Here is a 15,061-nt window from a genome sequence, read left to right as displayed (position 1 = left end):
CGCACGGACCTAGTGTTCGAGGTTGTGTAATCTCAAGTTTCCGAGCTGCATTGAAGTGAGAAGCAGCACAAAGCGTTCACTCGCCGCTGATGCCGCTCTTCATCACGCCAGCATTGTGACAGCTAGTGTATGTATTCTTCGAGTGAGATCTTTTCGTGTTTGCTTGCGTACGCATGACACCATGCTTGTTAATTGTTAGTTTATGTAGTAAATCAATGCCTACTGAAATTTATACAGCTGATACAACTATGAACCTTACTTCATGTAGTTGTCTAATATTTTGATATTACTATCAATCAATGCTTCATCTTTCGGGCGAAACTGCGACTTTTTTTTTCACATACAGTCTGGGTGCCCCAAACTTGCCCCCAAAACTTTGCACCAGCAAACATAGTGGCACCCATCAAAGCGGCAGCCCTCGCTTAGCACCACATCCGACTTGATTTCTGAGTGATGCATAATGTTCGTAGGCAACAAATAATGATGTAGCCAATCACTTATCTCACAAAAATTTTAATACAGTCGACTCTCATTACAACAGACCCCGATAATGCGAAAAAAAACGTCTGTTTTATCCGACGTCCGTAATATCCGAAACAGCTCACTTCCGAGACTTTTGTCCCGATGTGTAACAACCTTATTGCAAAGAGAAATGACAAACTTCCAAAATAAAAATAAAGAAGTTGCAGTTTCGTCGGAAAGGCGAACCATCAATTGCAATAGAAAATTAAGCAAGATAAGCGCAGCAGCAGCAGCAGCGAACGAATTGACCTTCGCGCTGTCTCTCGCTTCAGCGCGAACTAAACGTCGAAAGGACACTGCATAGGAAGCTACCGGCAATGGGCGCACTTTGTCCACATCGCAGATCGCTATGAAGGTGAGGCCTGCGCAGGTTTGCGCTTCGTTCACATCGCAGATCGCGTTCAAGATATGGTACCCGTGCCGTAAGCAGCAACTGCAGGAGTAGAACCCCTCTCCCCCCCTCCCGTACCTCGCATGCGCGATGTTGAGCCGCGATCGTTGGCTGACCCACGCAAGTTGGTTGCCAGCCCGTGTCGACACAGCAGAAGTACGTTTTATACGACCGATTTTGAGAAAAAAAATTGCGGCTAATTTAGTCCGCTGTTGTCGATAGCCCGTTGTAGCGCCGTCCGTTAAAAATGTGCTTCGTTGCGTTAATAAAATAGGTAGAACAAACTGAGACTGAAATATTGTCCATTATATCCGAAAGTCTGTTGTACATGTGTCCTTTGTAACGAGCGTAGACTGTAATTGAGTAATAAATAATTGCTATTTTGAAGATTCTTTGTCAATGCAAGAACTCATAGGCATAAAGCAGAAAGATTTTGGCTGAAGTGACTGCTCTTTTCGAGATCAGTTGTCAGTTCGAGAGCTCATACCCCTAAAGCAGAAAGATTGCAGCTGGAGTTCCCTACTGTGGATTGCTTTGATTTGTGGCAGCATATAATTTAGTCTCTCGGAACTAAGTGCAATAAATTGTTCATTGCTTATGTGCAGTTAAACCTCGATAAACGAAGTAGGTAAAATTGGCAGCTTGCTTCGTTATATCGAAATTTCATTGTATTGAAATTCGACCTTTTATGCAAATAAGTGCAGTCACCAATAAATTTTTCTTACAAGGGGCCGCACAATCTTCTGAATTATTGGGCAATTGAAAAAAGCTCATTTGAATGAGAAAACAATTTATTTTTATTAATTTGGGAGTCGGCGACGAATGATACGATTTCATGCCGCGTCAACAATATCTTTACATCAGTGGTAAGAATTAAGCGATCGAAGCCAGCCACGCTTTCGCGTGTACTCCGCCCCCACAGCTGATAGCGTCACCCACATTGGGACGTCACTATCATGAAAAGTGCCGGCAGTGGGGAGCAAATGTGTCGTCTGCATCTCACTCCTTCGAGTCGCCAAAACTGAAGATTACGCAACCTCCAATACTAAACTCGCTGGAAGACGGCTAACATGATGCCACACCCACTCTTTGCACGCGCGGCAGGTTACCTCTAAGGCAATGTGCGCGGCTGCGTATGCGCTCAGCTGCGCTTACAGCCATGCACAGCCACGGCCGAGACGCACACCAGAAATCGCGAAGCGCCAGCATAACCCTCCACCCCCACTCTCGCCCCTCGCGCGTGCTTGATCGGTTTACCGCGAGTGAGCTCTGCTCCCCTCTTTCCCTTTGCTCACACGGGAGGGTGGCACTCGTGAAGCAGCCATCTTTCTTGTCTCACCCTCGCACACTTTCACTTGCACCTAAAGCATGAAGTGTGCAAGCCGTGATAGGATCTTATCACACTTATACTTTACGGAACATGAAGCGGCTTTACTGTGGCAGTCGCTCTTGTCGCGCAATGCATGATTTCAGAGGTACGTTTGCAAGCAGATGTTTGTAATTCAATCATTTGATCATCGGCATCCGCAAAAGTTTCCGTTTAGTGTCTTGGCATTCCTTTGTGGTGGAAATGAAATTTTGTTACATTGAAATCACATATGAATACATTTTCTTATATTGAGGTTCTAAATACATGGCGTTCTATGGACAAGAGGTTATGAAAAGTTAAATACTTCATTATATCGAGAATTTTGTTATATTGAGGTTTAACTGTATTAATAACAGTCAGAATTCTTAATTTGACATACATACGTTGAAAGCAGTTCCATTATCATATATTATTATTTATTGTAGGTAGCCACCGGGGCACTGCAAGTGTAAGACAAACCATGTGCGCAGAACACAATTTAAAACTCCTGCCTACTGCAATTGTGCGACACCTGTGCCAATTTTGATGCAAATTCCTGCACCAAACTTCGCCAAACACAGGGAATTGACCGAAATTGCACCATGCTGTGCCAGAACAGCTTCGGCATGTGTGCTCTGGCAGTGGCCGCGAACAGTGAGTGGATTCATTATCTGAAAAAGAGTGCAGTCACTCACATTCCACACACCGCGCGACGGTGCCTCTCACACAATTTCTCATAATTTTCTTGCTTATGACAATCGATTTTTCTGCGCTTTTGGCAAGTGGCCGGCATGCGTGCTGCCACTCTCGGCTGTTGTCGCTGCTGTGGGAACGCCCAGGGCGGCTGTACTAAAATATGGTTCAGTGGGCCAAGTGGCGCGGTAATCCCTAGCTGAGGCACAAAACAAAGAAAAGTAGGCCGAGGGCATTGTGTGCAAACTAGATATTAGGGAAGTGCGCTGCACCGGGTTCAACGTGCAGGTGCCTCGGGTCCCCAGGGCTGGTATAACGTAAATCTATACCAATCAGTTTTTATGCCCATGTGGGCAAGGCCTGAGCCATTCTGACCTATCGCAAAGGGCTAATTGCAGATTTGGAATAAAAAGTCAGTTTCACCCGAAAGGCGAAGCGTCGATTGCGATAGCAAATTAGTAGACAGCTATACGAAGTAAAGATAGTAGTTTTATCGGCCATATAAACTTTTAAACATTCACTTACTAACTATATTAACAAGTATGGCGGGACATGTGCGCAAACAAACATGAACACATCTCACTCGATGACTGCGGAAACTCGCTGTTAAAACGCAGGAGTGCGGAAGTACGGCAGCAGCAGCGAGCGAATTGACCTTCATGCTGCCTGGCTCCAACGTGAACTAAGCAGCGAAAACACAGCATACATGAAGCTGTCAGCACTCGCATTCTGTCCCCATCGCAGATCACTTTCAAGATAGGCAGCCCCATACACAGCAGCCGCCAGAGTAGAACCCCTCCCTCCCCTCCCCCAGTGCCGTGTGCGTGCGAGATTGAGCCGCCATCGTCGGCTCACCCTCGCACACTTTCACTCGCGCATACAGCATATGGCACATGGTGACAATGTTATCGCCCCTGGACTATATGGGGAACATCATGGAGACAACAGAAATGTGCCTGGAATGTCCATATAATCACTATCGCAATAAAAACAGATTACAATAGTCTTGTGTCATACTTGCCCAGTGTTGATTGCGGCTCTCTGGGTCTGCGGTGACATATGCTGATCCAGAAACGATGTTACCGCGTCTGTTAAACTGCATGATTTGAGCACATTTTCCACTATCGTCATGAGTTTTGGCGCGGGAATATAGTTTGATCGTAGTGCTACCAATGTTTTTGGCTTTACAGGAAAACATGCGCCGTGCCGCTGCTCAACCCGCTGTATATATTACAGTACACCATAGCTACAAAGCATGCTTCTACAACGCGCTTTGTGTTGATTTATTCTGTGTTTAGTCATGGTTTCGAAGTGCACTGCCATATTCCATTATTCCACCAAAATTCTCATTAGCCTGCTCCAAACTGCTTCAACATGAAATTTTATCTGTTCCAGATTGCTCCAAAATTAAGTTTAGACTGTTCTAAAACTGCTCCAAAATGCAATTTTGTCTGCTACAAACTGCTACAAAATGCAATTTTACTAATTTAATTGTGCCTTAGGTTTCAAATGGAAACATATTTTTAAAAGTGAAGCACAGTCTCTTCAGAATCGGAATTTAATATTATTAGAAGTTGGATCATATTACAAGTATTTAGTATATAGAAGGAGGTCCCATAGTCAAAGACTGTATGGGGACCTCCTGTACAAAAACAGTTATAGTTAACATCTCAAAGCAACAGTGACATATAATAAGGAAGTATACAAGCAACAAGAAAAGAACGGTTACAGAAAAAATACAGAATTGATTACAAATAATGTCGTTTAGCATATCTCATGGTAGCAGGAAAAATTGTACGGGAACAAAATATCAACAATTTACAACAACAAAAGAAAAAAAAAGAAAAAAGTGAACAAAGACTGACTACAGTAATCCTTGTCGTTAATCTGGCAATAAAAAATGCATTTTTAGTTTTCTCTTAAATTGTGATAAATATCTTGCGTTTTTCATTATGAGAGGAAGAGTGTTCCATATGGATATGCAAGTGAATTCTACAGTCTGTTTACCATAGCTAGTGCGGATTCTTGGTAGAAGAAAATTGTTATTCAACACAAATCTGGTGGTACTATGAATCATCAGGTTAGATGGTGAAAATGGGATCGATGGTAGCTCATTATTTACAAATCTGTAGAAAAAAATACCTAGGTCGTACTTAGTGAGTCCAGAAATGATGAGGATGTTATTCTCGTGTATTAGAGAAATGGCATTAGAAAAGCGTGGACTGTAAGTAATTATTCTTATGGCTCGGTTCTGAACTGTCTGGAGAGATGCAATATGAGTATTATATGTGTTTTCCCAACATATTATGCCATAAGTAATGTCAGAGTGTACAAAAGATTGGTAAAGTTAGAGTAACGTAGTATGTGTGAAGTAAGGGCGTGTTTTAATTAGGATGCGTATACCATAAGCTGTATTCTTTTTTTATGTGAGCAATAGGATTGTAATATTTCAAATTACAATCAAGTAGAATACCAAGGAAAGATGAACATGAACTTGGAGGAAGGCGGTAAGGACCAAAAGTGATAGGTGGAATGGATGGTATGTTTTGCTGATGTGAAGAGAATACAACAAATTTAGTCCTAGTTGCATTAATAGATAACATGTTAACATGACACCACCTTAAGATATTTTCTAAGTCGGCATTTAACTTATTAACGAGAGATGAGATATCTTTATGAAAGGTGAACATAGTGGTGTCATCTGCATACAGAATGCATTCTGTGGAAGAAAGACAGTTAGGTAAATCATTAATATAAACCAAGAACAAGAGTGGCCCCAGGATAGATCCCTGGGGCACACCAATGTTATTAATTCGCTGCTGAGAATAAGCATTGGAAATAGAAACAACTCTGTTATATAAGTAGCTTTTTAGTAGTGAGAGAGCAGGCCCACAAATGCCAATTGCTTCGAGCTTAAAGAAAAGGATGTTATGATTTATGCTATGAAATGCTTGCGTTAGATCGATGAAAACTGAGGCGGCGAGAAATCCTTCGTCGATTAAATTTTTTTTAGTTGGTCAGTAAGATGAATGAGTGCCAGCTCAGTGGAATATCCACGGCGAAAACCAAACTGGCATGAAGAGAGGATATTAAATTTCAAAGCTATTTCGTTAGCCGTATTTCAATTAGTTTGTCAATAACTTTCCCAAAGAATGGTAGAATGCAAATAGGTCTGTAGTTATTTAATAATGAGCTATCGCCTTTCTTAAAAACTGGGGTGATTTTGCCACGCTTAAGTTCAGAAGGAAATAAACCAGTCTTGAATAATAAATTAACAATAAATGAAAGTATATCTGAAATTAAGTGCCCAATTAATTTAATGTTAGCAGGCTGGACCTCATCAATTCCAGCGCTTGTCACTTTTAGATTATTTATAACAGCAGTTATTTCTTCTGCCGTTGTAGGAAATAAAAATAATTAATGAGGTAGACGGTTCATGTTGATGATCTGTGCAGGAGTAGGTGGATTGTTAGGAAAGAAAAAACTACTAAAAGCCTCAGTTACTTCAGCAAGGGAATCGAGCTCTACTCCATCCTTTAAAATTCTAGATACCTGGTTTATTCGTGCGTGTCTATTTAAAAAGGAGTTGGCAATCTCCCATTTCTTTGTAGTGTTATTAGCTGCCTGTAAAATTCTTTGCTTGAAATACAATTGTTTAGTTGCTTTTATTTTACAGTTAAAAAGAGTGTTACACAAGCTTTTATATTGGGCACGTGGGTTCATGTTAAATGGTTGCGTTTTAGTTTTCCTATATAAATTATCCCGTTTGCGCATTTCTGCTAGTAACTGCTGTGAGAGCCATAGATTGTGAGAAAATGACACATTTTTTTTTGCATTTCTTTTTGGAGGTGAAGTTTCAGAAGTATGATGTAATTAGGGAAAAAAATTTGGTGAAGGCTTTCTGTGGGTCATTTAGTGATTTAATTTCAGACCAGTTTGTATTAGCAACAGCAGTTATGAAGCTGACTTTGTCCAGAACATCTTTAGTATGTAAAGAATACATTGTTGTGCCAAAAAAAGGAAAATAATGACTTGGGAAGGAAGAGTACGAAATGACAGATTGAGCGCTCAATCTGTCGTTTCGTACTCTTCCTTCCCAAGTCTTTATTCTCCTTTTTCGGCGCAACAATGTATTCTTTAGATCCCAACCATCTCGCCCAGCAACAAGTTCTACTCATCTTTAGTATGTGAAGGCGGGCAAGGTCGAACGTTGGAATTGAAACGTAAGAGCAGGGGATAATGGTCAGTGATGTCGATGTGCAAAACTTTTGCCTCTGGTGAATTAAGCAGGTTAGAAAGAGCATGATCAATAAGTGTACCTGTGCCTTTAGGAACATCGCCTGTGGGGACATCAATTAAACAATCATATCCGTAGGTATGGAACAAACTAGTATAGTGAATACATATGGGTGATGTTTCATCAAATAAATTAATATTGTAAGGAAGATGACGAACGTGCGAGCAGCGTTTGCGTACACGCGCACAGGACACGGGTGAGACATTCTCCAGCTATATAGAAGACGTGTAAGATTTGTGCAGGCGCGTGAACGCTGCCATGACGGAAGCGGAAAAGATCAAGCACGTCATGAAGGGACTCGATGATGACGCGTTCCAGATGCTGGCCAAGGACCCGCGCACTGTTGGCGACATCATCAGCTTGTGCCAGAGCTATGATGAATTACGTAAGCAGCGAGCTCTGACAAGGCGACATCCCACACCAAATGCGGCATCACTCTGCAGCCTGTCCACCGGCCCAGAACAAGCCTCCCTGATAACCCAAATCAAGGACTTCGTCCGCGAAGAAGTCGCACGACAGCTATCTCTGGTGTCCATCACTCAGGAGTCTGCTAGCACTTTACCATCTCATCTCCGTAACGTGATCCATGAAGAGGTCGCAGAAGCGCTTTCGGCTGTTCACCAGCAGGATGTCGTGACTACACCAGTCACTTATGCTACAGTTGCTGCAATGGCCCCGCGATCGTCATCGAACGCCTGCGATCGGCGGCGGCAGAACCTTGCGACATGACCGGGACATCTACATGCGAAGCATATAGGGCAATTGTCCGGCGTACGCCACGGGTTAGCGATGCCAGTGGTGTTCCAGGGGTTGGGAGGGGGAGGGCGGTGCACAGGCTGCTGGAAGCGACGGACGGGCACAGTGCGAGGTGCCATTGTTCTTCGTAAATGCACTGCTTATCATCCACAGACCAACGGTACCACGGAACGCTTTAATCGAACTCTTGGTGACATGCTCTCCATGTATGTCTCACCTGATCACTCTAATTGGGACATAGTTCTGCCGTTTGTCACCTACGCCTACAACACCGCGACTCAGGCCACTACCGGATTCTCACCCTTTTACTTTCTTTACGGCCGTCATCCTTCGCACACAATTGACACCATTCTACCCTACCGCCCCGACCCATCTGAATGCCTGCCGATCTCGGAAGCCGCCAGACACGCCGAGGAATGTCGCCAGCTGGCCCGCCGATTCACCTCGGACGACCAGAACCGTCAAAAAGCCGTTCACGATGCCCAGAACTCAACTCCCACTTTTCTCCCGGGCGCTCTCGTTTGGTTGTTAGTGCCACACCGCACGCCTGGGCTCGCTTCAAAACTCCTTCCGAAGTATGACGGGCCATACCGCGTTCTCGAGAGAACATCACCCATCAATTACCTGGTTGAGCCGCTAACGCCGCCGTCTGACATGCGACGTCGTAACCGTGAAGTCGTTCATATTCAGCGTCTCAAGTCGTATCACCATTCTACCGTCCTTCCAGAAAACTAAGTCGTCAGGATGGCTCCTTTATTTCCGCGGGGCCATTGTAAGGAAGATGACGAACGTGCGCACAGAGTCGGCAGCATCAAGCGCGCAGCAGAAGCTCGAGCTCGGGAGCTGCTCGGTGTATCCCAGGACTGGCGGTCGCTACGAACCCCAATAAATCTCCTTTATAATATTTATATCACCCATTATAACAACAACATTTTTATTTTCTAGTGATATAGTTTGTAAGATATGATCAAGATTGGTACAGAACTCATTTACTGACGATGAAGGAGAACGGTAAATGCAGCCAAATATTAAATTCTTGTTGTCCTGAGCAAGAAATCAGTATTCAGTCCAAACAGGTTTGCATTTAGTAATGGTTAAGGATAGGTCGTGTCTTCTTCAATAAGCAATATTAGGAGAAACATATATGGCCGCACCACCGTGACAGCTCGTTAATCTATTGCAGTATTCCGATTTACAGTTAGGGAAGCAATACAAATTTTTGTCATCGTCAGATAACCAAGTTTCAGTAATGGCAATTAGTGAAAACGAACTAGTTAGTGATATGAGGAAATTGTCAATTGCGTCGAAGTGCTTACGAAGATTCCTTGCGTTAAAATGAATGATGGAATGAAATCCGCTTAAAAAAAGAATTCACTTGGTGGGGTATCAGTAGAGAAGCCATAATTGTTATGTCAATTGGTTATACAATGAGCTCTAGTCTATTTTGGTTAGGTCAGATTCGTCTCGAGTGCGGAGAACTTGCTGTTAGTAGTCTTCCTAGCCTTGATTTGGCAGTTGTCCATCCAAAGGAACATCCAGTTGCTTCTTTTCTTCAAAGTTAGGGCGTTGGAAAAGAGAGCCTTGTTAGATGGGGTCAGATGCTTGTTAACAAAAACGGGAGCATTAAATGGGCCAGAAAATACGTCACTAAGAGAGAGTTTGGCTTTACGTGCTTTGCTCACAAAATCAGCTTTCTTAGTTCTGGAACAGAAACGAGCAATGATATTTTTCTTGTCGATAGCTCTGGTTGGTATGCGATGAACAATGTCCAGATCGCTAGGCGATACGGGACAGCCAATTTTGTCTCCTACTGTTTTCATTATTGCGATACAGTCCTCTCCTTGGGAGCAGGGAATGCCCTTGATCTCGACATTGCCAAGGCAAGAGTACTGCTCAAGCTCCTCCATTTTACGAGTCAATGACTGGTTCTGGGATTTCAGTTGCTTGTTCTCAACAATCAGGTTAGCATTTTGGCTGCGTAATTCTTCTACAAGTGCGTTGAGGTGCTCGGCACTTGTAATCAAGGAATCAACTTCTTTTTTTTTAGCTCGACAACATAAATCCCAGACTCCTTCATTCTTAGCAAGATCTTACTGAAGACGAGTTCATGAATGCTTTTAGCCATGTCGTTAATCTTAATTTCCAGCTCCTCAATTTTGTTTCGATAGTTCTGCATTCGTTGGCATGGTACGAGTATTAAACAGAGACTCGGATAGAAAAAAAAAAAGCACCAACAAACGGTTGATGGCAGCAGCAGCAGTGGCAGAAAAAAAATATGGAATAGAAGGAAAACTTAGGAATACCTGTGCAAACAGAGGATTCAGGGTTAGATGTGGATCGTGCAATGCTGCTGCTGCCAGTGAAGAGCAGGCGTCGATAGCGGCTTCTTTATCAAGCGCGCCGCGATAGCAGCGATCTCCAGTGGTGATTTTGCCAATGCCAGCAGCAGACCACGAAGTGGCTACGCATTCGCAGATTCACCCGTGTGGATGATTCAGCGCCGTCCAGGGAAGGAAAGCGGCAGGATGGCACCACGAAGACGGTCACCGAAGAAACAGCGGCCGACAAGGACAGCTGCGCAAGCAGAGGATTCAGGGTTAGATGTGGATCATGCAATGCCGCTGCTGCCAGTCTCCCCAAATTGGTGCCCATTTCTAACCGCTTGACATGCTATGAGAGCACTACACATGTGCATATTGATACTAAGTGAAAGCTTCTGCTCATTAAAAACAAATTACATGTTTGATGGTTGGTCTTGAACCCGGTTCTCCCAGCACAGAAGGCCGATGCTCTAACCATTAGGCCACGGATGAGAGAGAGAGAGAGCACTTATTTGAACCAAGGCAGAGAGGTCAACCTGAGCCAGCATGCTTTAGCCTGCTGCTCTACACAGGGAGAGGGGAATGGGGACATGTAGGTGTGATGAGGGATGATGATGACATAGAAAGAGGGATGCACAACAGTGCATACTTGAGTGCCACGGATGCATGCCTACTGAAAAGGTAGAATAAAACACCCTTGCGAATTTCCCTCATACAAGCCAGTGCTTTGAGATGCTTGTCATGCTAGCCCATTGCACATTAACAATTTACTTTTAAGAAGTTAGCACGTGCATCTTTTAGCTGACAACGAAAATTGAAGTTGGAGGACACGTTTGTCACCGAAATTCGCTGCACATCGTTCATCGTATTGTGGTGCTGTGGCACGTTACTACAAGCTTGAGCACATTGCGTCTTGTAATTCAACACATTTTAAGACTGAATAAAATTTCTGCTTGCTCTGCAAGGTCCACTATGGTGGCTGAGGGACGCATTCATCACTGAAATCTGCAGTGCCTCTCTTGTTGTAATGTGCCATTTTGCCTTGCTGGCTCAGAGGCAAAATGCAAAAGCACCCCTGTACCATGTATTGGGTGCTTGTTAAAGAACCCCAGGTGGTCAAAATTAATCTGGAGTCCCCCACGGCAGCGTGCCTCATAATCATATCGTGGTTTTGGCACGTAAAACCCCAGAATTAATTTTTTTCCTTGCTGGTCCACAAATGCATCACGTAAACATTTGCCGCAGTGTGCGATATCTTCTTCTTTTTTGCATAAATGCAAAAACAGTGTGCTCAGATCACAGTGTGCTTTAGTATAGGCAGACAGTGTAATCGGTTAGACAGCAAAAACTGTTAACCTAGCCACCCCAAAACTATGGCTGGTAAAAACATGGTGAGGATGAAAACAAGCTTTTTTTCTTCTCTCTTCCAGGAATGAGAGAAGATAAATCGGAAGAAGTGGAGTGTTTGAAAGGACAAGTGTGCCTGCTGTATGTAGTGCTACTCTATGAGCGGCACCGCAGAGACATTCACATGGAGCGGAACCGTCGTCTTTTAGCCAAGGCCAAGAAGATTCTGGCTCTTGAAGAGCAAACTGCTGCTTATGTGAGCATTTGTTTTCTGCACTACAGCCTTTACTGTGTGTTTGCCATCCAGGTTTCCTGTGCTACTTGCTCACTACATGAGTGCATAGTAGTTGCACATACTGAGCAAAACGAGAACAAGGGGAAAGCAGCAGCCAACGTTGTGGCAAGTGGACTTGTCTTTTTAAAGGCCATATTGTCACATATTGTCAAAGCACCGCACCCAGTCCAGCATGTTTCTCAGTTTTAAAAGGTGTGTCATGGTCCCTGTAACATTGATACTTCCCCAGCCATGTCTGTGGACTTTAAAGCTGTGTGAATATGACTTCAGTGCTTGCGTCATGATTTTAGCACTCTTAGCTACCGTGACACCAGACACCTGCTTGTTCCCCCCCCCCCCCTTTTTTTTTTTCTGCAGAAGGACCAATTGTTCTTGCTAGAGTTGGAGATCAAGCAGTACGAAGAGAGGCTACAGAAGTCATCCCAAGAGGCCAAGAAAGAGAAGGCTGAGCTGGAAGGAGCCATCAAAATGCTGGAGAGCAAAATTGCGTAAGCATCACTGTTCTTTTGCTGGCAAATACCGCATAGTCGATACCGTGGAAGCACACTGAAGCTATGCAGCCTATGCAGCGGGATCTGCGGGATCGCAGTCTGGCGGAATATGGGGATAATGATGATGATCAGTGTTGCCACTTTTCTTTTTCACTTTTTTTTATGTGTTAGCATTAAGAGTGTCAAAATGGAAAAAGTGCATGTGTGTAAAGTGTGGGAAGCCGTCACATGGCAGAGGTGTATGTATATGTATATATAATGCAACTGACGGTGGTCTCCTCCGGACCACCGTCAGTTGCACTTCGCCCCTCAAAGAGGCAGGATGTATGTTGAGTGAGCTCCTGAACAACACTTTACAATGCAGTTAACATGGTTTAAATCATAGATCCGGGATCCTAAAGAGGTGCGAGGTAAGGCCTAACTAATTTCTCTCACATTTACTGCTAAATCGCCACAACTTTTTGACGTGTGTTGCTAAACAGAGACATGAAAGTCACTAAATTTCTTCAAAATTTCTCAAAGTAGCTAAAATTGTAGCTAAAGCTTTTGAGTGAACTTATATGATGTAGCCATTTTCAAACCCTGTTACATAAGCTAATGAGGCATAAATTATTATCTACTGAAATGTGTCATGTTTGGCTAGTGTCTATGTAGGTGAGGAATAAATATTAAATTTTCTGGTAGTGTGTATAAGGCTTTTAATTTGCTAATAATTAAATATGTCTACGTAAAAATGGATGAGGCAAGCTGAAATATGGCATTTACCTCCAGATCGTAAGGTTACAAAGCGAGGAAGATTTTTAAAAACACAGGTAAAGTGATCTTCTCGTGCAAACTTTGCAGGTCTCAGCGCTCGTGCAAGAGTAAAATTATTCAACATTTGCTTTGTCATACATTGCTAACATGATGATGACAAGTGCGTGATCTTTACCTAGGTCCACGGCTGATTTGGAGCGCTTGTATATTATACCTGATGCCAGACACGCTCTCCAGACCAGCCGTGGTAGGTAAAGTACTACGCTTTCACCCCTTGATTCACCTGAAAACTTTGTGAAGTAGTGATTTCTCTGAAAGCCATGAGAAACGGAAGCGTTCTTGTGTTGAGATCCACATGAACAAGCCCAGCTGCTCCGACATGTATGCCTTTATAAATTTGATCTGTTGATTATGCACCTGCTGCATTCTAAATCAGCATTCTAAATTTCACCATACACTTTATTGAAATTAGTTTTGATAGATTAATTTGCTGCTACAGTTACATTCACCACTCGAATGTTTTGAGAAGCTGCAGAGCTTGCAGCTTTAAGATTGATTAAAAGAAGTTTTGTAGAAATGTCACAGTTTTGCCCAAAAGGCGAAGTGTTTATTGCGATAGCAAATTATTAGACAGCTATATGAAGCAAGGTTAGTAGTTTTGTCAGGTGCATAAACTGCTGTAAATTAACAAGCACACTATCACGCGTGCCCAAGCAAACACGAACACATCTCAATCGACGACCACGGAGACTCACTGTTGGAACGCTGGCGTGACGAAGAGAGGCAGCAGCGGCGAGCGAATTCCCCATCGTGCTGCCTCTCACTTCAGCGTGAACTAGGTACATACGAACACAGTGCACATGGATCCATCAGCTATCTTGAGTCACTCAGATTTCACACCCATTGCAGATTGCCCCCATGATAGGGCGCAGGTAGTGCACTCATCTGCCGCAGCCGGGGTAGAAGAGGAGATGTGCACTAACCTGCCACCTCTCCCCACTTGCGTGCGTGGGAAGGCACCACTGCATCAAGCCGCTATCCTTCTCGGCTCACCCTCAGAACTTTCCCTCACACTTACAGCATACGGCGCATGGCTGCGATGTTATCACATTTAGACTTTATACAGAACATCATGGGCGACAGCAATGCCGACTGTGGAAATTTGCCTGAAGGGTCCAGGTAATCACTATTGAAACAAAAATTAAAGGAAAGACTCCACCTCCGGCTCCATCATTGATTAGAGGTTCATTTGAGGAGACCTAGGGAAAGGAAACCGGGGTGGTGCAGGAGAAATATTGCTCTTCGTGTTGTCAAGTTGTGTGCATACACGTGCACAGCTTATGTCATCCACACTGTCATCCACACTGTCATCCACACTGTCATCCACACTGTCATCCACACTGTCATCCACACTGTCATCCACACTGTCATCCACACTGTCATCCACACTGTCATCCACACTGTCATTCACACTGTCATCCACACTGTCATCCACACTGTCATTCACACTGTCATTCACACCGTCATCAGAGCTGAGATGACACACCAGAGTCTTTCGAGACCTGTTCAGCATCACTTCCACTTGAAGGCGATGAAGTTTCGGAAAGCGCACATTTTATTTTTATACTAAACCCCACGCGTTGAATTACTGGCGCTTCCCATGGGGGCTGCCATCTTGAAGTTAAGCATTTCCAGTGCAACAACAAATCTCCCCTTAAAGAATTGACCTTTGCTGGACATAACCGCGCATCACCATCTGGCGTTAATTTCTACAAACACAGTGCAGTGGTCAAGCCAGAGCAGTCTCTTAGACTCAATTATGAGGCCAAGCATCTTTGTACTAG

At 43.8% G+C, this 15,061-nt stretch overlaps 1 protein-coding gene across 2 annotated transcripts in view; it reads left to right on the top strand.

Moving 5' to 3' along the window:
• Positions 1-15,061, top strand: part of Tsc1 (tuberous sclerosis 1 protein hamartin) — an 88,088-nt gene that overhangs the window by 43,861 nt on the left and 29,166 nt on the right. For both annotated transcript variants that reach the window (XM_075687025.1, XM_075687019.1), the window contains exons 14-15: positions 11,759-11,931; positions 12,328-12,458. In XM_075687025.1, coding sequence (XP_075543140.1) covers positions 11,759-11,931; positions 12,328-12,458 — 304 coding nt within the window. The remainder of the gene's footprint in view (positions 1-11,758; positions 11,932-12,327; positions 12,459-15,061) is intronic.

The sequence above is a fragment of the Dermacentor variabilis genome, chromosome 1 (assembly GCF_050947875.1).
Source record: "Dermacentor variabilis isolate Ectoservices chromosome 1, ASM5094787v1, whole genome shotgun sequence".
In the NCBI taxonomy this organism is placed as follows: domain Eukaryota; kingdom Metazoa; phylum Arthropoda; class Arachnida; order Ixodida; family Ixodidae; genus Dermacentor; species Dermacentor variabilis.
This window is presented reverse-complemented; position numbering and strand designations above follow the sequence as displayed.